A 27,104-nucleotide genomic window follows, 5' to 3' on the forward strand; every position below is an offset into this window, starting at 1 on the left:
ATAATAATTTAAATAGACCATAACATGCTTATTGGCACTTAACAATCATCTACAACAAGATTTTCATGAAAAAAAAAAAGCTTTCACAAAGAATTGAAACAAAAGGAAAAAAACAAGATAATGAAATTAATATTCAAAGAAACACTTAACAGCCATCGTCGCGGGTACTTTGTTGGATCACCTTTGTAGGTGCCATTGGAAACTTGCTTCTGGAATTCGTTGTGTTTTATGACAATCTTTTCCTATAAACACACAAACCCTTCTTCACACACAACAATCGTGCATTTATAGAGATGGTGATCAGGAGCTCCATCCTCGTAGCTGCCGTAGTACTGGCACTAGGGTTACTATCCGCCGGAGCTGGGCTTGCCGCCGAGCTAACCAGGGTTAAGGTACATAAGTTAATAGGCAGGAAATCTATATATAAATGGACACTTATAATTACGTAGTTAATCGTTTCTTCTTCGTGAAAACCACAGGCTTCTCAAATCCGCATTGTGGGTAACGAATGCATACACCCAAGTAGTCCAGCCATGGGCCTCGCAATAACAGCTGCTGCGGCTCTTTTTCTTCTTCGTATCGTAGTTAGAGTAGCTACAGGGCCTGGTTATGCATGTTGTCGGACTCACCCTAACATACCCAAACTCATACGATACTGCATCATTTTAGCTTGGTATATAATTAATTGTTTTCATCTTATAAAATCCGTTTGTTTTCTTGTAGTTTAATCAATAAAAGCGTTTAGACTTTAATATGTATATATATACAGGCTCCTGTCGTTTGTAGCAGTGGGTCAGTTTATTGCGGGAGCGAAGCTTTGTAGTCGAAGGGATTTGCATGTAAATGAAGAAGGTTATTATGAATGTTACTTCTTAAAACCTGGAATGTTGTCAACTGCTGCATTCGAGGCTCTTGTGAGTTTGTGCCTGACGCTTTTCTATTATCTTGTGATCGTTTCAACTCAAAATATACCGAAGAAACAATCAGCATCGGAGGTAGAAGCACCATCGGTTGCAAATGATCCACAGATACCACCAGTTCCTCCGAGTATGCAGTGATCGATCGATCGAGGGTCTAATGAGTTTAATTAAGAGCATCTCCATGTAGGCACTTATTTATGTATGTAGGCATGTATGTATTATATATATGTATCTATATATGTATGAATGTATGTGAAGGAGTTTGACTGCCATCATCGTCATTGTAGTTGCTGTTGCTGGATTTGGAGCGTTGCATTACTTAATGTTTAATTAGGTGCCCCTCACCTTTGGGTATACACGCCAGAGGCTAATTTAAAGTTCGTATGTATTTATAATTTCAATTTGGTTCTTTCCTTTTGTCGATAAAGAACCTCTTTGTTAGTGCCAAATGCAATATGACTTAACTACAATGAATAAGCTAAGAACAAACCTGTAGATGGGGCTATAACACCATTCGGACTAAATGCAACAACCTATTTTGCGTTTATTTTTGACATAAAGAAAAGGAATTGCATATCTTTTGTCAACAAACTTCGGAATCGATTATACGTTACACCTAAACAGAAACTCGTTCAGAGATTGCCACATAAACTAGCCTCATGAATTTTCCGATTCCCCATGTCTTGACCATTTGACTTAATTGGCAACCAAATTTGACTTAGTGTGCGTTTTGCGTTTTCTTTCGTGTTAAACTTATTTCACATGTAGATGCTCTCATGGGAGTAATTAAAAGTTACTTTTGGTTCAACATTTACATCCATTATACCCCTAAAATTTTCCCCTTATGGGAATCGATCCATATAAACCTTGTTAAAGTGTTGATGTAGTTGAGCATCCAGTAATGTACATGCAACCCATAAAAAAATTATGCTTTCATGGTGTGGATGGATTTCACTAAATTGGAGTCTAAAGTTAAATGTGGTTCAAAGTTCGTTCTCCTGGTGGTTTAGCTGCTGTTAATTTGCTTGTTTGCTCTTCATGGGTCATGTCTTATAGAGTTTAATGCAATTAGTACCTTTGGAGAATCTTGCAGATTTCTGCTATCCCAAAGACTATCTCTGTTCACGTGTTTTAGCAAGACTGAAGATTTGCAGATTTCTATCGCTGAAGTCAAAGAGATGTCTAAATATATCTTTTATTACATGTTGCGATTTTGTTTTCAATGCTTTGCCTCGATTAGTCGATTGTCATGTAAAAGTCCCAGAACTTGGCTATATAGTTAGTCTTGAGGTGCTAAGTGTTGGTGTTGTATCTGCTTTTTTTTGTTCTTACTCTCGTACCTTCCTAGCTCCTGCTGGAATCTGGATCTTTTTTCCTTTTGTAAAATTGCCGCCTGTTAAAAAAAGTTGGAAATAAAATAATCATCGTCCTTTTATGTTAATTTTGCGTGTTGTTTTTGTTACACGCTTGGTCCCTATGGTTTGTTTTTGTTACGTGTTTGGTCCATATCTTACCTAAAAAACTATTATTTAAATAGACAAAAAATGAAACGACCCAAAAATACGACCCGAAAATTTCATTTTTAATATAACCAAAAATCATAAATATGAGAATCATATAATAAAACCATACACTATGTATCTCAAACCATACTGAAATACTGTGAGAAAACTGAGTCACAACTGTATCAAAACATATCTAAGAAAACTGTATCAACTCCCAGGACAAAAACTGAAGCTGTGGTGTGTGCGATGCCATCATCCCGAGCTCTTCCCTTTACTTGCGGAAGTACCTGAAACCAAAACTGAAACTGTAAGCACGAAACTTAGTGAGCTCCCCCAAACTACCACATACCATGCAATAACATATAAAGCACATACTGGGGCCTTGCCCCCTCCATCGAACCGAAGTTCGACGCTGACTGACTGGGACCTTGTCCCCTACATCGGACCGAAGTCCGAAGCTGACTGGCTGGGACCTTGTCCCCTATATCGGACCGAAGTCCGAAGCTGACTGGCTGGGACCTTGTCCCCTACATCGGACCAAAGTCCGAAGCTGACTGGCTGGGACCTTGTCCCCTACATCGGACCGAAGTCCGAAGCTGACTGACTGGGACCTTGTCCCCTACATCGGACCGAAGTCCGAAGCTGACTGGGACCCCGTCCCCTACATCGGACCGAAGTCCGAAGCTGACTAACTGAACACAGATTAACATAACATATCAACTAGCATAAACACATAAATCCTGTCTGGTCCACGGAGGCGTCAAACATACTAACTACTGCATTGGAACGAAGTCGAGAAACTACGACTAACTGAACGGGCCGGCATTGTGGCCTTAGACCCGTTCCTACTGGAAGGAAACTCACCTTGTGAACTGGCTGCTGTGTGTATGGCTCTGGAAACTGTCTGCTGCTGCTCCGGTATCTCCCCGGCTACAATTCCATAAACACACTCAATCAAACACTAATCACTGCATTGGGGTAAAATGACTCTTTTACCCCTGGTCAAAGTCAACTCTCCCGGTCAAAGTCAACCTACAGTTGACCTGACTCGCCGAGTTGGGCTGCCAACTCGCCGAGTCCCTATTCTCACTTCTCAACCCTACTTGCTGCTACTCGTCGAGTATGGCATCAACTCGACGAGTTCCCTTTCAAATCTAAAACTCAGGCAATCTGCATCCGACTCGCCGAGTCGTATGAACAACTCGACGAGTTGTTCTTCGAGCTAAGAAGATTGCCTTGGACTCGCCGAGTTGTATGAACAACTCGCCGAGTCCCTCCATTACTGAGTCCGACCTCCAACTCCCTGAGTCCACTCTACTACTCACTGGTCCCCACTCGGCATCACCCAAAAAGGGAAAATCGGGGACTCGCGACTCGACTCGCCGAGTCGCTTGCATGCAACAACTCTAAACTCGATTCTGCTTGAATCCAGTGTATAAAACTTATAGATCTGGGCTCCCTTAACTTGATTAGCACGTAAAGATTCTATCTTTACATGCCCATATGCACCCATGAAGATAAAATGGCTCAAAAAGCATAATAAAGGCTAGATCTAGGGTTCTCATGCAAAGTGTCTTCAAAAAGGCAATAGATCCGGGATCTACAACTCCTAAATGAACAGATCTAAGGATATCTCGACCTATTAAGGCATCCATACAACTATAGGGTTTGGAAAATACATCAAACTAGCCCTAAAAGTGTTCTAATGGAGGTTTAAAGCATAAAACAGAAGGAATCCGAAGAATACCTCAATGAACTCTGATTTTGCCCTTGGATCTTTGCTCTACACCTCTTCTCCTTGTTCCTTTCTTCTTCTTCTTCCTCTTCAAGCCTTCAAAGTCCACACAAAAACACTTAAATCACTCAAAGGATGGATTAGGGTTTCTCACAGCTCTCTGAGGGTGAAGGAGGCGAGTTTGGGGCACATAACATTGCTTAAATAGGGAGCAAACCGGGGATTTAGGGTTTCTTCCTGGCAGGCAGACTCGCCGAGTCCCGAATATGGACTCGCCGAGTCGCCGACTAACACGTGCACAAAATCCCGTCCCTACTCGGCGAGTCGGACTATAGACTCGCCGAGTCCTTCTTGAAAACTTCTAATTAAATGCCATGGAAGCAACATACCAGAGACGGGTCGTTACAATTCTCCCCCACTTGTCTCAGACTGCGTCCTCGAAGTCTGCTACGGCTGAATCTGCAAAATAACTCCGAGTAGTGCTCTCTCATTTCCTCCTCAGCCTCCCACGTCCACTCAGACCCCTTTCGGTGCTGCCACTGTACCTTCACTAACTGAATCTCCTTGTTCCTCAAGGTCTTTGTCTTTGGGTCCATAATCGCGACCGACCTCTCAATATAATTTAGGCTGCTATCAACCTGAATATCCTCTAGGGGAACAACTGCTGACTCATCCACCAAACACTTCCTCAACTGAGACACATGGAAAATGTTGTGGATCTGGCTAAGCTCTACAGGAAGATCCAATCGGTAAGCAACCCGACCCACCCGGGCCAAAACCCTGAAAGGACCAATAAACCTGGGACCCAACTTGCCCCTCTTTCGGAACCTGATGACACCCTTCCAAGGTGAGACCTTCAGAAGGACCATATCACCCACCCGGAACTCCAAGTCTGAACGCCTCCTATCGGTGTAACTCTTCTGCCGACTCTGCGCAGTCTGCAGTCTACTACGGACCCGCTGAATCAACTCGGTCGTCTTGAGTACCACCTCTGTGCTCCCAATGACTCGCTGACCGACGTCGCCCCAACAAATCGGGGTCCTACACTTCCTCCCATAAAGCATCTCAAAGGGAGGTCGATCAATGCTCGCATGATAACTGTTGTTATACGAAAATTCCGCTAACAGAAGATACGTATCCCAACTGCCACCGAAATCCAGAACACATGCCCTGAGCATGTCCTCGAGAGTTTGAATCGTCCTCTTGCTCTGCCCATCCGTCTGAGGGTGGAAAGCGGTGCTGAAATGGAGACGAGTACCCATCTCGTCGTGAAACCGCTTCCAGAATCTGGAGGTAAAACGGACATCTCGGTCTGACACCACTGATACCGGCACTCCATGACGTGCCACGATCTCACGCACATAGATATCGACTAACTTTTCTGCCGATATACTCTCCTGGATCGGGATAAAATGAGCACTCTTCGTCAACCGATCCACTACTACCCATATCGAATCTACTCCTCGTGCGGTCCTGGGAAGCTTGGTGATAAAATCCATGGTGATGTCCTCCCATTTCCACACGGGAATGTCTAACGGCTGCATCTTGCCGTGAGGCCTCTGGTGCTCCACCTTGACCTTCCTGCAGGTCAGGCATCTCTCAACATACCAAGCGACATCCCGCTTCATGCAGGGCCACCAATAATCGGGTCGAAGATCTCTATACATCTTCGTCGCCCCTGGGTGGATAGAAAATCGAGACTTATGAGCCTCGTCCATCAACACCTGCCATACTCCACCCCAGTACGGTACCCACACCCTCCCGTGAAGCGTCAGCAATCCCCGATTGTCATAATCAAACGAAGCTACTCGGCCCACTATCCTCTCGCACTTTTGCCTCTCCTCCTTGAGGCCCTCAACCTGAGCCTCCCTGATCCGTTCCAACAACGGAGTAATCATTGTCATCCTCAAACACAAATCTCTGATAGGGGCTGCCGACACTTTGCAGCTTAGGGCGTCGGCCACCACGTTGGCCTTCCCTGGATGGTAAAGGATCTCACAGTCATAATCCTTCAGCACATCCAACCATCTCCTCTGCCTCATGTTCAGAATCGGCTGATCCATAAGGTACCTCAAACTCTTGTGATCCATGTAGATAGTACAACGGACCCCATAAAGATAATGTCTCCAAATCTTGAGGGCAAACACAACCGCCCCCAGCTCTAAATCATGGGTAGGATAGTATTAACAAATTGAATATATAAATATCATTTTTATTGCAATATGTACTTTACCTGTGTTTAGACCCATGACTTGAAACTTTATCAATTCACATAGTATGCCTTTGAATCTTTATCAATTATGAATTCCCAAGTTACAGGTAACGATAGGCAAATAAAGAATCTAAAAAACTATGTGAATTGATAGGATTTTGTTACAGAATCTAAAAAACTATAAAGAATCTAAAGAATCTATAAATTGGAATCCACCATTTATACTAACGTCACAAGAATTACAGCCACCAAATAAAAGGATTTCGTTACAGGTAATTATAAATTAATCAAGAAACAATCAAAAAATCAAGTAACTAATGAAGTTAAAACACATAATTAAAGAAACATATGCAGATGCAGGTAACGATAGGCGGATAAAGAATCTAAAAAACTTTTAGAATCGGATTTTCATTATATAGAAAACTTCAAGCCAATCAAAATTAATACACAAAACTAAGAGCAAATAGATGCAGGTAAGCTAGGAGAGAAATAATCAATAATTTGTTCAAGTAAATCAACAGATGACGATACTACTGAAGTTTGAAAAAGGAGTTGTACCTTGGGATGTTGAGCACATACGAGAATGGTGGAGATGCAAGCTAAAATCGATAATCAATAATTTAGAATCAGTTTCTGAGACGATGATATCTATTTGAAGAACCCAATAATTTCATAAGAATACGAGAATGGTGGAGACGCAACCTAAGACCCATTCCAGGGTTAATTTCAACAGATAAAAAAAACTGGAATGCGTGTTCTGTTGAGTTCCAAATTTTTGGGTGGGACTCTTTTTTTGTGAATTGTCCCATTGGACTTGGTCAAATTTTCAATTAGTTCTTGTTCTAGGTATGCAAACACTCTACAAAAAATTATAGTTCTGTTCTGTTCCATTATGTTTTTTTTTTCACCAAACGGGGCCTTAAATACTTAGAATTTACAAAGTTACTTAAAATAGGGAGCACATCCTAACAAAAACACCAATATTGCATGGATTTAAAAGTTATGTTCAGAAAGCCTAAAGAAGAAACACATGATGCAACAAATAAATGTAAAGTTTTGAAAAAAACTGACAAAGACAGCAACAATTTCTATTAGTCTCACCAAATTATTGTGTAATTAAATACTTACAAATCACAAAGTTATAAAAGAATACAATATTACAGTTCATAAGTTTTCTAAATTAATGATATATTATTTTATTACATAACTAATTTTTTAATTCTATTTAAAATTAACACCCGTGGGTTCTACAGGTTTTAACCTAGTGTGTATATATATATATATATATATATATATATATATATATATATATATATATATATATATATATATATATATATATATATATATATATATATATATATATATATATATATATATATATATATATATATATATATACTGACTATGATAGTACTTTTTTGTCTGAATCGGTTTTAAAATTTTAATAAGTTGCACAAAGTGTCATGCAACTTCAAAGTTGACAACAATTATTTCCTGAAAACTCACTTTCCATGAAACTTACAATTTTGGAATCTAAATATGATTTACAAAAACAATCTGATTATTATACTATATATTAAAAGTCTCATACCTTAGCTATATGTTTTTGTTTGGCAGAAATCGTCCTTAGTCTATATCTGTTTTTACAATTGTCGTCTGTTTCTTTTAGAGGGGTATATTTTATCATTTTCTATATTGTGTGTCCACGTGCTTTTGCCTCATCGATGGTTTGGCACTGGTTTTGGCTTCAATCTCTGCAACGTGTTCATGTTGCGTTCATCACCGCCTCTCTCGCCCAATATCTATCTTCCGCCATCATTGCTCACCTCTTCACCGCTAAATGCATCAATTTCAATATGCTGAAGAATACCTTTTTTTCATCTCTTTCTTTTTTCTCTATCACTCCACACTTACACCGCTCCTTAAACCAACCAACCCATCGATCGTCTCCACCGCATATCCCTTCTTCTTCGTCACCACCTGTTGGTGTAGCAGCGGATATCTCCTTCGATCGTTTCCACCATCTCCCGCTAACGTACGCCTTGCCGAATCGGCTACCACCAGACAACCAGCTTCACTCTTCTGCATGTCGGTTTTGAAAGAAGGAGGCATCATCATGCACCTTTGACACCTCCTTCGGCCAGCTTACCCTACGACTTTTACCACTACCACCATAGGTGTTTCCTTAATTTTTTTGGGCGTATTGTTGTACGCCTCTGTTCCTTCAATTTCTTCGCCGCCTCTATAATCCATTCACAGATTGGTACTGTCGATGACTTGATACTACCACTTCTGGGACGGATCTGCTTCAGAAGGTCACCACAGTACCACCACTACTCCTTCATCCAAGCCATCAAACCCTAAATCGATGCTCTGATTTGTTGTGTTTGAGCGTAAGTTACCGGATCTCACCACCACCATCGCTCCACCGACTTTCACCACCACCATCCCTCCACTGAGGGTTCCAATGCACAATCGATTCAGACTGGTTGCTGTGGATTTCGAATTTCCGATTTCTCTCTCATGTCACCGTCAATATCTGATTTTAGTATGTGTTCTATGGTTTCTATTGATTTTCGAATTTTCTATCGATTTATTGTATCTAATACAACTGAAGGCTGTAAGTTTGCATGTTAATTTCATTTCAGTGGATTGTAGTTCTGATTACATGTTAATTTGCTTTCTATGTGTGTCTTCGTATCTTTGCCCACCACCTGTTTGAAGAAATTTCTAAACCAAATAAAATTTTTTTTTATTTTTTTATTTTTTGTCTGTTTATAACCTTGCTGAAATTAAATACCTTTTGTGTACAAATGTAGATTGTTCGTTTATAATGATTTTAATTTTCATTTCTTCTTAGTATGTTTGTTTGGCATTTCCTTTTCCGACTCTAATAGTAATTATGAGCACTATAATTTGATGCAAACTGAAAGATTCAAACCTTAGATAATAAAAGTATCAGCCATATGTTTGTTTAAAAGTATCGGTAATTTGTTTAAACTATTATTTTTCTTGGTCAATATGATTAAATTGTTTAGGGAATTAGATAGGAATGTGATGATAAGTTTATGTTAATTTGTTCACCGGTGTTTGTGTTCTTTTCTGTATTGGCCTTAAGTTTTTAAAATCTATACTAAGTAAAATTTTTTATCGATATATATTTACTAATCGATCATTGAGGGGACACCTTTCTTGCAGGTGACGCAACATTATTGACATATTTAATGTTGATTTATATAGTCAAATATATTTCTTCTTTATTTCGAATTATTTACTATATGTTATTGCAAACCATAGGATTTATGTCTTAATTCTTTTTTTTTATCTATTTGACATGTGGCAGGGGCATATATGTATGTGCTCTAATCATTCTATTTGTATGATAATATGTGCAGGTATGTGTTCATATTCAAGCTCTTCACAAACGGCATGCAATTTCAAACTCTTTCATGAATAAACTTGATTCTTTGAATGAACTTTGACTGATCTTTAATCATTTTGAAAAACTGCAAGAAATGTGATCACAAATTCCATGGCTACAATTGAATTCTCAACATACACTCAATCCACTTGGTGAGAAAGCATAGATTGACATCGAGAAAGAAAATGCATTATTTGATGAAAAAGTGATCTGTAAGATCTCAAATTCTTTGAAAAGCCATACGAAAGAATAGGTATGTTTTATGGTGTTAATGTTATGTAGTTGGTTTTTTTTTTTTTTTTTGTAAAATTAATCTTTCACTTGAATTAAGGAAATTATAGTTCATTTGGTTGATTCTGCTGGTGTAAATATATGCAATTTTTTGACTTTTATTTTTTTTAATTCATAGAGATATCTTGATATTAAATTTCCTCCTCCAGATTTCCTGATTTTATCTTCCAGACTTTCACTACGGAAGGTACACTATGTCTATTTGTAAATTGATTTTTGTTTTTCAGTCTACTTCTATGATGTCTCTCAAAATGAAATTGATGAAGGCACTTTAGCTCATCTTTTATTAGTTTAAACTGATAATCTTGCATTATTAACTTTTTCTCCATTGATTATAGAAATAGGAAACTATAGCATTTCTAAAAGAGATCAAAGATGTTTTTGACTGATTATAAAAGAGATCAAAGATGATTGGGAATGAAGGTACAAACTTGCAATGCATAACAACATAAGGTATATATTTAAAACTGCTTATTTATTGTTTTAGCATTACTAATTTTTTTATGCTATTTTTGACAGCATGTATTTGCTGCTGTTTTCTGCTGTTTTTGACAAAACACAAATATTGCAGTTTTCCTACAGCTTATAGAATGCATGTTACACATAAGATGATTATATAACTATGAGTTTTCATCTTCCAGGCTTATACTTAACCATGAGAAAATTATGTCAGAATAAATCATGCACAACCACGAATTGAAATGCAACAGGTCAGATTTTTTTGTTTTATTTTTTTTCATCTTTTTTTTCAACTACTTTATTTTCTGATTGATTTCATCTCGGTTATTTTGTTCTCAGATAAATTCTTTTGTAGATTTGTTTTCATTATTTAGGTTTTTATGTATTGGAGTTGTTGAAGTCTTCATAAATTACAAATTTTGTATGTTTAGTTATTTTTTCTCAAAGGGTAATAAAATGATGATTATGACTGTGGGCTTTCGACTTGGGGTTTTATATCTGTTTTGTGTGTAGGAATGTGAAAAGAAGTCAGTATAAAGGTTACTTTATAGAATTGATGGTGGTTATGTTGTTGAAAAGAAACTGAATTGTTCTAGATTTCTATATTTTGTGTTGCTTCATTTGGGAATTTCAAGCTCTTCGCGACAACTATGTTACTTTTTTTTTGAACCGGACAACTATGTTACTTACTTGGTTAATTGAGCAACTATACTCTCTCAAAGGGTATGTAAAGCAATCTGTTTTTTTTTTTTTTTTTTTTTTTTTTTTTTTTTTTGTATTAGAGCTGTAGATAGTTTAAGATAATGCCTATTATTTTATGACTCGGTCAACTAACATATTCTGATGGATTAGGGTAGATATTGTAAGCTTTTTAGTATGCACAATAATTTATTTGTTTACTTTAATTTCTTACATTAGGACATTATATTGTTTTCAATCTATCCGGTTGGTTTGTATTTGAATGACATTATAGCATCCTACTTTCGTAACCCGTCAAACATCAACAAACTATCCGACCCATGTGTATTCAGTAATTTTGTTTGTTCCGTACCCCGCGGAGCGGGGTTTCCCACCTAGTTTAATAAATAAAAATATAACTTTAATATAAATAAAAATGCAAAAATCATATTGGCCATTATCTATTAGTCCTTCATGTATACACACCACCAGAAGGCTCGTGGTGTGTATACACCTCATCATCTTCTTCTCACCCTCTTTCCATTCTGAAATCCGGTATACTCACAACGAAGGAATGTGGTCGTGATGGGTTTAAGCTGCAAGAGAGAAGAAGAGATGAAGAGAGAAGAAAGAGGTTGTGGTGGATTGTGGTGGCCAACACGAGAGACCATGCTCGTGGTTCTAGATCAGCACCACGAGAGGACTGGGATGGTGTGTACGAACAACGACCGTGGCCATCTGGACCACAAAAGGCTTCATGGTACCCATACCATACGACCTTAGACTATACGTTATGTCACCATGCTGGTTTTGGCATGTTGATGTAGCGTTTGGACCTGTTAAGAACACCACACCATCTAAGGAAACCATGCAAATTGTAGACCCGCTAAGCTCACGATTCATTGTAAACAATTATTTCATTTATTTTTATGCCTCCTACAAATACAAAAATACTTATTAAACCTCCATTACTTTTACATAATCATTATATATTTCTTTCTTATTTTCACTTACAATGGATCCACATAATTTGTCAAACTACACCACCTCTACATCCGATCATAACAAAACTCAACTTACAAGTTCAAGCACAACACCCGTTGAAAATGTTTTTCATCTCGAATCTTCGCAACCACCATACTATTCATAATTTGATCCCATTTTTCACACAATTGAAATTTCCTGGGGATGCCAACATCCACATTTTCCTTCAAACCCTTTATACTATTCCATGCCAACTTTACAAAACCAATTTCATGCATCCCAACCTTAATCAGTTGACGATGATGCGACCGTACCCAAAATCGTACTCGAAATCCAACTTAAACCATCACGACCGATTAAGAGCTCCAAAAGAAAGAGCTTTGAAAACTCAATCTTTCTGCTCGTACCGATTCTACTCCCCTAAAGCATCAACATAACGTGGCCCATAGAGCTACATCAACATTTTTAGCCAAGTTATGGTGTCTTCATATATTAGAATTATCTTAATCTTTCCCATATAGAGTATGCATTAGCTTTGTCTAGCAAAGTAGCTCTTAAGTAATATTCCATGTTCTCCCTAATGATTCAACCTAACTCAAAACAAAGTTAATTCATCACAATCCCTGTAGCAATTGTATTTTTTTGGACAACTTCTATTCCTTGAAAGTTTCACATGTCTTTAGCACTTCAATGATAATCTTATGGTTTATCTCTCTAATACTTCACTGACTTCTTTTCTCAATTGCTTTATCCGCACCCTATAGTCTGTGTCTTTTTCGGACAACTTCTATTCCTTGAAAGTTCCACACAAAGACACACACACACACACACTAAAGATAGGTTAGTGTCACTCAAGAATAGAGTTGGTATTAGAAGTTGCTTACAGGCGTTGTAATCTAGTCTAGGGATAAACTTAGATTTAATGAAGATGCCTAGTTCAATTAAGTTTGATACCAGGCAGTCTCATTAAGAGAATGTGTGTAAGCTAGGGACGGAGAGTAAATTTCTGTTCTGTGACAGTTTCAGGTGTCGATGTATGGTAGCTCTGTACAAGAGTATATTATAGTATTCCCTTAGGATAACCAGAAATGGTGGGTCTTGTTTAGACAACTACAATGGTATGTCTGGTGACCTCCAAGAGTAGGTGACAACACTTGACATTCTAGATAATCTTGTGAATATGTTGGTGGCGTGAGCTCATTACTCACAGACGTAGTTGAAATGGGATACAATATTCATCAAATACTCTGATGACCTATATGTCTTTATGACTGCACCGACCAAGGAAGCCCCTAGCTGAATAGTCAAGATTTTTTACTGTTTATTAGGAGAGATAATTTCTCCCTAATAATCTGTGAGGATCGATAGGAATGGATATGTGGGAATGTAAGCCTATATGGTTATTGTATGGTAACAGTTGATTTTGCAGGTCTGATAATTAAGGAATTTTATCATAACAATATTGTAGGATTGAAATCCCTATGCATCTTACCAGGTTTTGCCAAACTGAACCACTCAGTTTATATGTATCACATGTATCAAGACTTAATCTAGTGGAACCTGATTAGATAATGAGTAGTTAAGAGATAACTTGCAATAATGTTGAGGACTATCAGGTCTGTACGCCATAACTTATGTATCTGTATTGATTATGACACCCTTAGCGTTTTAACATTTGGAAACAAAAATTTGTAATCAAATTGATCTTTTGTAATTATATTTTTTCGTAAATATAAATAAATGATTTTTAAAGCATTAAGAAAATTTTAGTTGGTTCTGAAAATTAGAGGATGTCACAAAAGAATCCAAATTTTCACTACAATCTGTTCTCTCAAGACTTTTCGCTCAACAATACAATGGAGAAATCTAATTCCATTTGTAATGTACAGATTTTCAACACAATTTTTTCATTTTTAAAACATACATGGAGTTAATTCGAAGGTGCATTTTTCATTAAAAGATCACAGTCATACATTCATTAACATAAAAGAGAGTTTTAGCGAAAGTCTAAAAACAATTATTTCTTCGATGTGAATATAGTCATGCTGGAGCCTTCTCCTGATCATATGAATAACATAAAGAACATTTATTCAACAAAGATAATTCAAAGCTTAGTGAGTTCCCCAAAATACCACATACAATTATATACTCCCAGTTAATGACCTTTAGCACAAAGATGGACCACCCTCAACTTACAACATGATATGTCAACACATATATGAAAGATATATAAGAAATCCTTTCTACACAACATGCCACTAACTAAGCTAGTCTACTTGCCTAACAACATACTACAATACTACTACATCCTAACATACAGAGGTTACGTACTGTAATATATAGCAAAGTGAGAAAACTCACTTGAACAGTTTTGAAGCTACTAAGAAGGTGGATTTGCAAATAGCTCAACCAACACACAATAATATGTAATATACTATAATGGTACTGACTATTAAGCATGAAAACTAATAATTAGTTCCTTCAAAATCCCAAAAAATACTTCATGGATATAAATAAGGACCAGTCAGTCAAGACAGTTGGGAGGTATGACCATTTCGAAATTTAGCCTTTCTAAAATCCAACAACCATGCCAATGTGTCTATTCTAGACACCTTTCCGTAAGTAGACCCATCAACACTATAGATTCGTAACAACGATTATGAATATACTCAGTTATAGATAAGTATAACTTACTTGCTTTGACGAAGTCCGAAGGTCCGCATGCAGAACTTCAATGCCTAATTTCTTGTCCCCTTTCGAAACTTCTAGAGCTTCGATAATTAGATTACAAAACGAGAAATCGAATCATGATGGTGAGAGAGAAAGACTCTTCTTTGAAAAAGAATGAGATAACAAATGAAGGAAGGGTGAATCTCCTTTTATATGAGGTGAATTTACAAAGCACGTCGCATCTTGTGGTAGGCAGGTAGTTTGGTTCCTGGTGCTGCCACATGGCAGCTTAGCAGCCAAGTGCTGCCAAACGTCTTTCTTTCAGGTTTCTACTATTTTCTCATTTTCTTCTAATAATTGTAACTTTCTCATATAAGCTCCGTTTTCAACGTTCTTTATAATCCAGTGTTTCATAATTATGAGTCCTACAAATTTTATCAAAAATACTTCGGCTCAGTGTTATAAAAGGCACCCCACGGCGCGCAGCAAGGCGTTCCATGGCGTGAGGTGTGACTCCTCGTTACGAAAAACCTCATGTCATTGCTGTTAGGTGTGACACGTGATATGGCATACCATGGCATGTTATGACGTTTTATGACATGAGTTTTTTTTTTTTTTTTTTTTTTTTTTTTTTTTTTTTTTTTCCATTTGAGGCACATTTTTTTGCTCTTTGTTTTGCCTTTTCTGATTGGGAATACAAATTTTGTGTTTTTTCTTATTATTTGTTATTACACTTTTAAAAACTGGTTATATTTGCTATAAATCTATATTTATGTGGTAAAATAATTATAAATCAATACAAAATCGCCGCCTTACATCATGCATTGAAAAACATCATGACTCGCCATGGTTCGTAAAGCTTGCGACTTGGCTTTGCCGTCACACCACGCCTCATGCCATTTAGAACATTGCTTTGGCTAAAACGAAATCTATTTCTCTTTCATTTTATATAAACACTATTTGATATTTTTACAGTGAAAATGATATTCCGAAATTCACAACTTCTTCATTTGACATCTTATTTCGTCGTTTTTTATACTCAAAGGTTCGTATATTCGTTTACTACAACCTTCGTATGGATTACTTTGGCTAAAAGTAGTACATTTCCAATTAATTTCATAAAAAAACGTTTTTATTAAATTATACTGCAAAGTGAATACCTGATGTTACACCATTGCGAAGCTACCATCTTCTAAAAGTTAATGTAATTCCCGCGTTTCTCGCTGGACTTCTTAGAAAATAAGTATTTACGTCAGTTGAAGATGTAATTTTTTTTAATAAATGAATAAAAATTATTCAGACATAATACATGTGATATATATATATATATATATATATATATATATATATATATATATATATATATATATATATAATGTGGATGGACAATTATTGTGTGGACGTGTGGACAGTGTGATTCTATGAGAATTACTAAGAGAATAAGTTGTTTAGTAATGCGAATACGTTCAACCTTACAAAAATATCATCATTTTCATGTATTCCCACTAATTCTTATTCATTTTTGTTATCACAAATCGTTTTTCACTCATTTTCATTCTGACAGAATACGACTCAATAAACATTATGACATAATGAAAATATTAATAAAAAGTATATAATAACCTTATAGACAATTTAATTAGTAAGAATGTTTGATAATGACAATAGTTATGTAAGATTGAACGTATTTATATTATCAAACAACATTTTTTTTTCATTCTCACAAAATAACATTGTCCACACGCCCGCACAATAGATGTTCATCCACATTTGAACATATATATATATATATATATATATATATATATATATATATAGAGAGAGAGAGAGAGAGAGAGAGAACCAAACTCAACTACAAACATGAGATACCAATTATATCATGCAAATTCCGGGCATATTTTGACCCATGTAAGTACGACATATCCATTCAGAGTCTTCTTGAAGTTCTAAGGAATCATCTTTTTTATGGTTATTTTACTCAAATAACAACAATAGTGCTAATAATATCTCTTTTGAAGACAATTTTTGAAGTTCTAAGATTTGGTCATTTTACTCAAATAACAACAATAATGCTAATAATATCTCTGTTGAAGACAAATTTTTTCTTTAGTGAAACTGAAACCTAAAGGCCATGATTTGGTAACTTTGAAACTTGCAAATGATCAATTTTGTACTATTATAAAAGATAAATTTATTGAAGCTCCTTCAATTGATGATGTTTTAAAGACACCAACCTTTAAACAAATTTTCAAGGTTTTGTACAGAATAAAGTGTTTGGAAAAATATCCATGATCATCGACTTTAAGAAAGGAAAACAATGGTGATTTGGCAATTTTTGGTTCATCATAGTTGTTGGTGTTAGTCCGACAAAAACTAACAGAACTGATGCTCTTAACAAACCCTGAGTAGAACTAATCCGGGTGAATCAATATCAGAGAACCTGTTGATTATGACACTATCTTTAATTTAGGATGATTTCTTGATTTATGTCGAGACCACGAAGTTAGAAATAGCCTTGAATATTTGCGGTTATAACTAAAACTAGTTCGTTATGATTCCTACCATATATATATATATATATATATATATATATATATATATATATGTATATATATATATATATATATATATATATATATATATATATATATATATATATATATATATATATATATATATATGGGTAAAGTGAATATACCTAACAACCTTATATAAGCTTAGGTACCTAACCTCATCAAACTACGCCATTTTGTATTAAATTTTCATTGCAATCATCCAAGGTTCTTAAACTTCATTCCTAAACTTGATTTACTTCAAAAAAAATTTGGAAATTCATCATTATATTTCTCCTACATCCTTTCATTTGTAGCGGTAGGATATGAAACCCATCAGGTGGTATTCGATAGAAAGACGTGATGTAAAAGAAAGATATTGACGAAAGTCCAAAGATTTTGAAAGTAATCAAGTTATGAGGTTGAAGTTTAAAAACCTTAGGCAATTACAATGTAAATATGATACAAACCGATGTTGTATTATGGAGTTAGGTACCTAAGCTTATATAAGGTTGTTAGGTATATTCACTTTACCCTATATATATATATATATATATATATATATATATATATATATATATATATATATATATATATATATATATATATTCTTTTCTATGCATTTTATATAAGAAGATTATTATAGATCACCATAGATTTTAATGTAACATGAAATTTGAAATTAGATTGAATTTGGAAACGATATTTTTGTTTGATTATTAAAACAGTCTAAAATTCTAAGGCAACCTAGACGGGGTGTTTTTTTGCCTGTTACAACCTTTAAGTACTTTGCAAATAGATTTTGATTTAGATTTTTGTTTGATTATTAAAACAATATAAAATTCTAACTTTCTCTTAGTTCCAAAAAAAATCGAATATTTTTCTTCGGATTTAAATGCCAAAATACATAAAATAAAAAAGCATCATAAGTATCAAAAACAACGAACAAAGGAAGTATGAGGCAAAATGAATACGCTATTCCAAACAAGTTTTTCAAATATGAAGCTTTTTCAAAAAGATGAATACCTTTTTCGTAAAAGAAAATTATTATTACTGGAAATTACTTTTGAAATTGTTAAAGTGGCCAAAGCTAAAATATAAAAATAGAGGGTTTATGAAATAATAACTTTTAGTTTAATCTTAATTGTTTTCAAAATACTGGTGTTATACATATATAATACTTTACAATAAAAAGATAAGGTTGCAAAACGAAACAAAACAATTCATAATAATTTAAATAGACCATAACATGCTTATTGGCACTTAACAATCATCTACAACAAGAGTTTCATGAAAAAAAAAAAAAGCTTTCACAAAGAATTGAAACAAAAGGAAAAAAACAAGATAATGAAATTAATATTCAAAGAAACACTTAACAGCCATCGTCGCGGGTACTTTGTTGGATCACCTTTGTAGGTGCCATTGGAAACTTGCTTCTGGAATTCGTTGTGTTTTATGACAATCTTTTCCTATAAACACACAAACCCTTCTTCACACACAACAATCGTGCATTTATAGAGATGGTGATCAGGAGCTCCATCCTCGTAGCTGCCGTAGTACTGGCACTAGGGTTACTATCCGCCGGAGCTGGGCTTGCCGCCGAGCTAACCAGGGTTAAGGTACATAAGTTAATAGGCAGGAAATCTATATATAAATGGACACTTATAATTACGTAGTTAATCGTTTCTTCTTCGTGAAAACCACAGGCTTCTCAAATCCGCATTGTGGGTAACGAATGCATACACCCAAGTAGTCCAGCCATGGGCCTCGCAATAACAGCTGCTGCGGCTCTTTTTCTTCTTCGTATCGTAGTTAGAGTAGCTACAGGGCCTGGTTATGCATGTTGTCGGACTCACCCTAACATACCCAAACTCATACGATACTGCATCATTTTAGCTTGGTATATAATTAATTGTTTTCATCTTATAAAATCCGTTTGTTTTCTTGTAGTTTAATCAATAAAAGCGTTTAGACTTTAATATGTATATATATACAGGCTCCTGTCGTTTGTAGCAGTGGGTCAGTTTATTGCGGGAGCGAAGCTTTGTAGTCGAAGGGATTTGCATGTAAATGAAGAAGGTTATTATGAATGTTACTTCTTAAAACCTGGAATGTTGTCAACTGCTGCATTCGAGGCTCTTGTGAGTTTGTGCCTGACGCTTTTCTATTATCTTGTGATCGTTTCAACTCAAAATATACCGAAGAAACAATCAGCATCGGAGGTAGAAGCACCATCGGTTGCAAATGATCCACAGATACCACCAGTTCCTCCGAGTATGCAGTGATCGATCGATCGAGGGTCTAATGAGTTTAATTAAGAGCATCTCCATGTAGGCACTTATTTATGTATGTAGGCATGTATGTATTATATATGTGTATCTATATATGTTCGAATGTATGTGAAGGAGTTTGATTGCCATCATCGTCATTGTAGTTGCTGTTGCTGGATTTGGAGCGTTGCATTACTTAATGTTTAATTAGGTGCCCCTCACCTTTGGGTATACACGCCAGAGGCTAATTTAAAGTTCGTATGTATTTATAATTTCAATTTGGTTCTTTCCTTTTGTCGATAAAGAACCTCTTTGTTAGTGCCAAATGCAATATGACTTAACTACAATGAATAAGCTAAGAACAAACCTGTAGATGGGGCTATAACACCATTCGGACTAAATGCAACAACCTATTTTGCGTTTATTTTTGACATAAAGAAAAGGAATTGCATATCTTTTGTCAACAAACTTCGGAATCGATTATACGTTACACCTAAACAGAAACTCGTTCAGAGATTGCCACATAAACTAGCCTCATGAATTTTCCGATTCCCCATGTCTTGACCATTTGACTTAATTGGCAACCAAATTTGACTTAGTGTGCGTTTTGCGTTTTCTTTCGTGTTAAACTTATTTCACATGTAGATGATCTCATGGGAGTAATTAAAAGTTACTTTTGGTTCAACATTTACATCCATTATACCCCTAAAATTTTCCCCTTATGGGAATCGATCCATATAAACCTTGTTAAAGTGTTGATGTAGTTGAGCATCCAGTAATGTACATGCAACCCATAAAAAAATTATGCTTTCATGGTGTGGATGGATTTCACTAAATTGGAGTCTAAAGTTAAATGTGGTTCAAAGTTCGTTCTCCTGGTGGTTTAGCTGCTGTTAATTTGCTTGTTTGCTCTTCATGGGTCATGTCTTATAGAGTTTAATGCAATTAGTACCTTTGGAGAATCTTGCAGATTTCTGCTATCCCAAAGACTATCTCTGTTCACGTGTTTTAGCAAGACTGAAGATTTGCAGATTTCTATCGCTGAAGTCAAAGAGATGTCTAAATATATCTTTTATTACATGTTGCGATTTTGTTTTCAATGCTTTGCCTCGATTAGTCGATTGTCATGTAAAAGTCCCAGAACTTGGCTATATAGTTAGTCTTGAGGTGCTAAGTGTTGGTGTTGTATCTGCTTTTTTTTGTTCTTACTCTCGTACCTTCCTAGCTCCTGCTGGAATCTGGATCTTTTTTCCTTTTGTAAAATTGCCGCCTGTTAAAAAAAGTTGGAAATAAAATAATCATCGTCCTTTTATGTTAATTTTGCGTGTGCAGCGAATATTAAAAATATATTGATAAAATATTGAAAAATATATATTTAAAATGGTTATGTTATGAACATTAACTTTGAGATAATATTTTTACATTAATATATATATATATATATATATATATATATATATATATATATATATATATATATATATATATATATATATATATATATATATATAATCTCAGTTATTTTAAACAATAATATTCATTGACATTAACCCACATTCCTCACTAATAGAATTAAATATAATTATCTATTTATTATTATTTTTAACAATTATTATTATTGATTAATAATATTTTTTTTACTTATGCGATCATTTTTTAATTTCAATAATGATGTTCATTTAAAATACAATTTATTTATAGCTAAATGTAATTTATAATTTGATGTTATTATCATTTAAAATTGTTATTCATTAATTTTAAACCACTTATTATTAATAAGAAGTTAAAGAAAGACTTTTAAGAAACACTTAATATTATTATTAAAATGTGAAACATACACTAAATAATTAAGTGATAAGATAGATAATTTGCATTTTAAAAGAGACTTGCCTGGATAATATGACATATCAATGTAATTTGATTTTGTTATTTATAATTATTACTTATTAATTTTAAAACCAGTTGTTATTATTAATAAGTGAAAGAAACTTTTAAAAATCACTTATTATTATAATTTAAATGTTAAACATATACTAAAATATTAAGTGATAAGATAGACAATTTGCATTTTAAAAAAGGCTTACATGGATAATATGACATATCCATGATTAATAATTAATTATTGTTTTGAATCAACACGAACATACAAACATGTATATAATAGTTAATTAAATATTATATATATATATCACCTTCCATAAGATATGATCGATAACATGAATCTAATCTAATTTACATTAAAAAATTTAACCACAACATACAATGATATTCTTAAAAGAATACTTAAATTAAGAAAATACAAAAAAGAATTAGTATATAACAAACTTACAAGTTAAAAACACCAACATAATAACATGGCTCGAAAAATTGTTCAAAGCCCTCAAACCAACACAAAAATCTTTAAACTTGTTTTCTTTGAGAATTCTGTATGTGATTTGTATTTATGTGTCTACTAAAAAAGATTGACCTTTTTATAGTAGAGTATTCATTAATTGTTTATTAAATATATTATATAAATTATAAAACCTTTGAATTGTTAATAATTATTAAGAGACTTTTGAATGGTATTCATTAAAATAGGAGGTTTCAAATGCATGGGATGCTTGTAAATTTTTATGGGGGTTTCAAATGCATGAGGTTCAAGGAAAAATGATAGCTTTATAAGTATGTATGATATCAGTAGTATTATATTTAGTAAATTACACGAATGGTCTCTATGGTTTGGGGTAATTTGCATGTTTGATCCTAACGTATTTTTTTAACTCGGAAGGTCCCTATTGTTTGTTTTTGTTAAACGCTTGGTCCCTATGGTTTGTTTTTGTTACGTGTTTGGTCCCTATATTACCTAAAAAAACTATTATTTAAATAGACAAAAATTGAAACGACCCAAAAATACGACCCGAAAATTTCATTTTTAATATAACCAAAAATCATAAATCTGAGAATCATATAATAAAACCATACACTATGTATCTCAAACCATACTGAAATACTGTGAGAAAACTGAGTCACAACTGTATCAAAACATATCTAAGAAAACTGTATCAACTCCCAGGACAAAAACTAAAGCTGTGGTGTGTGCGATGCCATCATCCCGAGCTCTTCCCTTTACTTGCGGAAGTACCTGAAACCAAAACTGAAACTGTAAGCACGAAGCTTAGTGAGCTCCCCCAAACTACCACATACCATGCAATAACATATAAAGCACATACTGGGGCCTTGCCCCCTCCATCGAACCGAAGTCCGAAGCTGACTGACTGGGACCTTGTCCCCTACATCGGACCGAAGTCCGAAGCTGACTGGCTGGGACCTTGTCCCCTACATCGGACCGAAGTCCGAAGTTGACTGGCTGGGACCTTGTCCCCTACATCGGACCGAAGTCCGAAGCTGACTGACTGGGACCTTGTCCCCTACATCGGACCGAAGTCTGAAGCTGACTGGGACCCCATCCCCTACATCGAACCGAAGTCCGAAGCTGACTAACTGAACACAGCTTAGCATAACATATCAACTAGCATAAACACATAAATCCTGTCTGAGCCACGAAGGCGTCAAACATACTAACTACTGCATTGGACCGAAGTCGAGAAACTACGACTAACTGAACGGGCCGGCATTGTGGCCTTAGACCCGTTCCTACTGGAAGGAAACTCACCTTGTGAACTGGCTGCTGTGTGTATGGCACTGGAAACTGTCTGCTGCTGCTCCGGTATCTCCCCGACTGCAATTCCATAAACATACTCAATCAAACACTAATCACTGCATTGGGGTAAAATGACTCTTTTACCCCTGGTCAAAGTCAACTCTCCCGGTCAAAGTCAACCTACAGTTGACCTGACTCGCCGAGTTGGGCCGCCAACTCGCCGAGTCCCTATTCTCACTTCTCAACCCTACTCGCTGCTACTCGTCGAGTATGGCATCAGCTCGACGAGTTCCCTTTCGAATCTAAAACTCAGGCAATCTGCATTCGACTCGTCGAGTCGTATGAACAACTCGACGAGTTGTTCTTTGAGCTAAGAAGATTGCCTTGGACTCGCCGAGTTGTATGAACAACTCGCAAAGTCCCTCCATTACTGAGTCTGACCTCCAACTCGTTGAGTCCACTCTACTACTCACTGGTCCCCACTCGACATCACTCAAAAAGGGAAAATCGGGGACTCGCAACTCGACTCGCCGAGTCGCTTGCATGCAACAACTCTAAACTCGATTCTACTTGAATCCAGTGTATAAAACTTATAGATCTGGGCTCCCTTAACTCGATTAGCACGTAAAGATTCTATCTTTACGTGCCCATATGCACCCATGAAAATAAAATGGCTCAAAAAGCATAATAAAGGCTAGATCTAGGGTTCTCATGCAAAGTGTCTTCAAAAAGGCAATAGATCCGGGCTCTACAACTCCTAAATGAACATATCTAAGGATATCTCGACCTATTAAGGCATCCATACAACTATAGGGTTTGGAAAATACATCAAACTAGCCCTAAAAGTGTTCTAATGGAGGTTTAAAGCATAAAACAGAAGGAATCCGAAGAATACCTCAATGAACTCTGATTTTGCCCTTGGATCTTTGCTCTACACCTCTTCTCCTTGTTCCTTTCTTCTTCTTCTTCCTCTTCAAGCCTTCAAAGTCCACACAAAAACACTTAAATCACTCAAAGGATGGATTAGGGTTTCTCACAGCTCTCTGAGGGTGAAGGAGGCGAGTTTGGGGCACATAACATTGCTTAAATAGGGAGCAAACCGTGGATTTAGGGTTTCTTCTTGGCAGGCAGACTCGTCGAGTCCCGAATATGGACTCGCTGAGTCGCCGACTAACACGTGCACAAAATCCCATCCCTACTGGGCGAGTCGGGCTATAGACTCGCCGAGTCCCTCTTGAAAACTTCTAATTAAATGCCATGGAAGCAACATACCAGAGACGGGTCGTTACAAAAATGGTGAGGTAGGTAAGGTAAGGTGAGAGGGTGGGGTTGGGGGTGTGTTTATTTAAATAAATTAAAAAATCAAAGGTAAAATAGTCTTTTTAGGTAGGATAGGGACCAAACGCGTAACAAAAACAAACAGTAGAGACGTTCCGAGTTAGACAATTAAGTTAGGGACCAAACATGCAAATTAGTCTAAACCATAGAGACGATTCGTGTAATTTACTCTATTATATTACTAACATAAATTTAACCTATTATTTACTACATTTTTTATATAGTATACTAATCTACTCTAATAAATGAAAATGACTTTGCTACATGTCCTTCTCTAATAAGATTAGCCACATGTCATTTTGTAATAATTTAAGATATATTTATTTTCCACTTGTCATTACTTTAATTTCATTTTCAATATATCATTAATTTACTTTCCATAAATTAAAACTACTGTAATGACTATCAGATTTTAAATTTAAAATTCAATTCCAAATAAATTTACAGTTTAAACCTTTATGTTTAATATTTTATTATAATTAACCCATTTAGTATACACTAAACACATAATTTTAATTAATTTATTCTTTGCATGTTTTTTTCTTATAATTTTCAATTATTTCAATTTCAAATTTAAATAAAATTTCTATTTAATCGTTCGTACTTAACATTTTGTTTTAATCAACCCGTATATTATACAAGTCTCACAACTAGTGGGTATAATTTTATAAAAAATGGGGGTGTTTTTTAGGCTCATTGTATTTGTAATTTTGTATCCTCCTAGTTGTACACCATCGAGGGTGATCTTGTTTTCGTAGCATTTAATGAATATTGTAATTTGCTTCTTTCGTTCTGCCGAACATATATATAATCAACAAGATCATCATTGTGGTTTCATCACAAGTTCACAACACCAAAACAATCGTTTTTTAGGAAGAAAAAGATGGAACGCAAAACCATTTACGTTTGTGTTTTTGTAGGGATCCTTGGAATCGCAGCTGCCGTTGCTGGGTTTGCAGCCGAAGCCACAAGAGTTAAGGTAATAAACCATAGAGCTACAATTTACTTAATTAATTACAACTTACCAATTGTTAACAAATATTTATTGATAAATCTTTTTTATTTACTCCAAACATGTGCATGTGAATCATGCATAAATCTCAGGTTACGGTGGTTAACAATGGCATTGAGATCTATTGCGAGTACCCAAGTAGTCCAGCCATGGGGTTTGCTATTGGGGCGACGGTGGCTCTTGTGCTTGCTCGTACAATCATCGCATCAGCCAGCGGTGGATGTTGTTCATGTTGCCGGACAATCCCTGACTTAGCTAAACTTGCTCGAGTCTGTATTGTGATATCATGGTATGCAAATGGATCATGAAACTTCATCCCGAATAAAGATTCATTTTGATTTTTTTTTCCCATTTTTACACAGGATTACATCTTCTGTAGCTGTTATCCTATTTATTGCTGGTGCGAAACTCAGCACTCAAAAAGAAGTGGCCATGGACGTCAATGGTGTGTTCTATTGTGGAACGATAAGGCCTGGGATCTTCTCAGGAGCTGGTATCATGGGTCTCGTGGGTGTGCTTCTCTCTATAGTGTATTACCTCTTTTATGTGTCGGCTTTAAGCGGCTCAGTCAAAACATCAACGGTAGAACTAGAGGCGCCACCAATTACTGACGTCAAAAAACCGCCGGTGGTATCCCGAAAGCATTGAGAAACCAATAAAGATGCCTCAATCCTTCCTATATCCCCTTGCCTCTTGTTTTGTTTTCGTTTAGAGAAGGTAATAAGAAATGGAAAATGTCATGCTACAAAGTATTTAGTGACCCTGTTGTAGTGACAAGCTCTTTCGGTTATAAATTATATATTGTATTTATATATATAAACATGTAATAACTTTTATGAGTAAAAAAAATATTTTAGATGTTGCATTTCGGATAAGCTACCTAATTACCGATCTTTTGGGGGTATATTTCATCTATGGGTGCGTGAACAATCATATAGTCAGGTCCGAACCATTTCAAAATTTATAAGCATCAAAAACAAATATGTCAATTTCAATGTAATAACTTCAAAATTTATAAGCATCAAACATATACATATATGCATTTGTTCATAGGTATGCATATATGCATTTGTTGTGTAAGAACGTTAATTTTAGTTTATAATACTTTCGACCCCTCAAATTAATTATTCAAGCTCCACTAATGTTCCCAACTTTAGATGTCTTTGACTGATATGATGCCAAATATTCATCACAAAGGAAAAAAAAACTAATACCAAATGCCTATAAGAGATAAAAAAGGTTTAAAAACTCATTAAACACTTAAAACCATCAAGTATACATCTTTCATGCATCAAATAAAGTCATGAAATCCTCCAATCCTCTAATATTGTTAAGGTTATCGAAACCACACGATGATTCAAACCAATATTTTGCATAAATCCTATGAAGAGCTAGCGCAATAAAAAAACAA

The 27,104-nt window shown here is 35.5% G+C and overlaps 3 protein-coding genes and 1 long non-coding RNA gene across 6 annotated transcripts; all 4 read left to right on the top strand.

The window, feature by feature from the left end:
• The first annotated feature begins 293 nt into the window (after positions 1 to 293).
• On the top strand, positions 294 to 1,058 carry LOC111887652 (uncharacterized). Its single transcript, XM_023883821.1, has 3 exons — positions 294 to 392; positions 480 to 673; positions 770 to 1,058. Exons 1-3 carry the CDS (start codon positions 294 to 296, stop codon positions 1,056 to 1,058), a joined length of 582 nt encoding a protein of 193 aa, XP_023739589.1.
• A 6,961-nt stretch (positions 1,059 to 8,019) lies between these two features.
• On the top strand, positions 8,020 to 11,018 carry LOC111901178 (uncharacterized). 3 transcript variants are annotated; one of them, XR_008224835.1, is made up of 6 exons: positions 8,020 to 8,923; positions 9,771 to 10,049; positions 10,237 to 10,274; positions 10,426 to 10,540; positions 10,729 to 10,797; positions 10,886 to 11,018. It is a non-coding gene; the product is annotated as an uncharacterized LOC111901178 (long non-coding RNA). The 3 variants fall into 3 exon arrangements; XR_008224834.1 differs by having other exon boundaries at positions 8,021 to 8,923; positions 10,206 to 10,274; positions 10,729 to 11,018; XR_002853425.3 differs by having other exon boundaries at positions 8,023 to 8,923; positions 10,729 to 11,018.
• A 7,932-nt stretch (positions 11,019 to 18,950) lies between these two features.
• On the top strand, positions 18,951 to 19,715 carry LOC128126904 (uncharacterized). Its single transcript, XM_052765069.1, has 3 exons — positions 18,951 to 19,049; positions 19,137 to 19,330; positions 19,427 to 19,715. Exons 1-3 carry the CDS (start codon positions 18,951 to 18,953, stop codon positions 19,713 to 19,715), a joined length of 582 nt encoding a protein of 193 aa, XP_052621029.1.
• A 6,067-nt stretch (positions 19,716 to 25,782) lies between these two features.
• On the top strand, positions 25,783 to 26,551 carry LOC111901234 (uncharacterized). Its single transcript, XM_023897107.2, has 2 exons — positions 25,783 to 25,982; positions 26,056 to 26,551. Exons 1-2 carry the CDS (start codon positions 25,843 to 25,845, stop codon positions 26,339 to 26,341), a joined length of 426 nt encoding a protein of 141 aa, XP_023752875.2. The 5' UTR covers positions 25,783 to 25,842; the 3' UTR covers positions 26,342 to 26,551.
• The last annotated feature ends 553 nt before the right edge of the window (positions 26,552 to 27,104 follow it).

Source organism: Lactuca sativa, chromosome 6 (genome assembly GCF_002870075.4).
Source record: "Lactuca sativa cultivar Salinas chromosome 6, Lsat_Salinas_v11, whole genome shotgun sequence".
Lineage (NCBI taxonomy): Eukaryota > Viridiplantae > Streptophyta > Magnoliopsida > Asterales > Asteraceae > Lactuca > Lactuca sativa.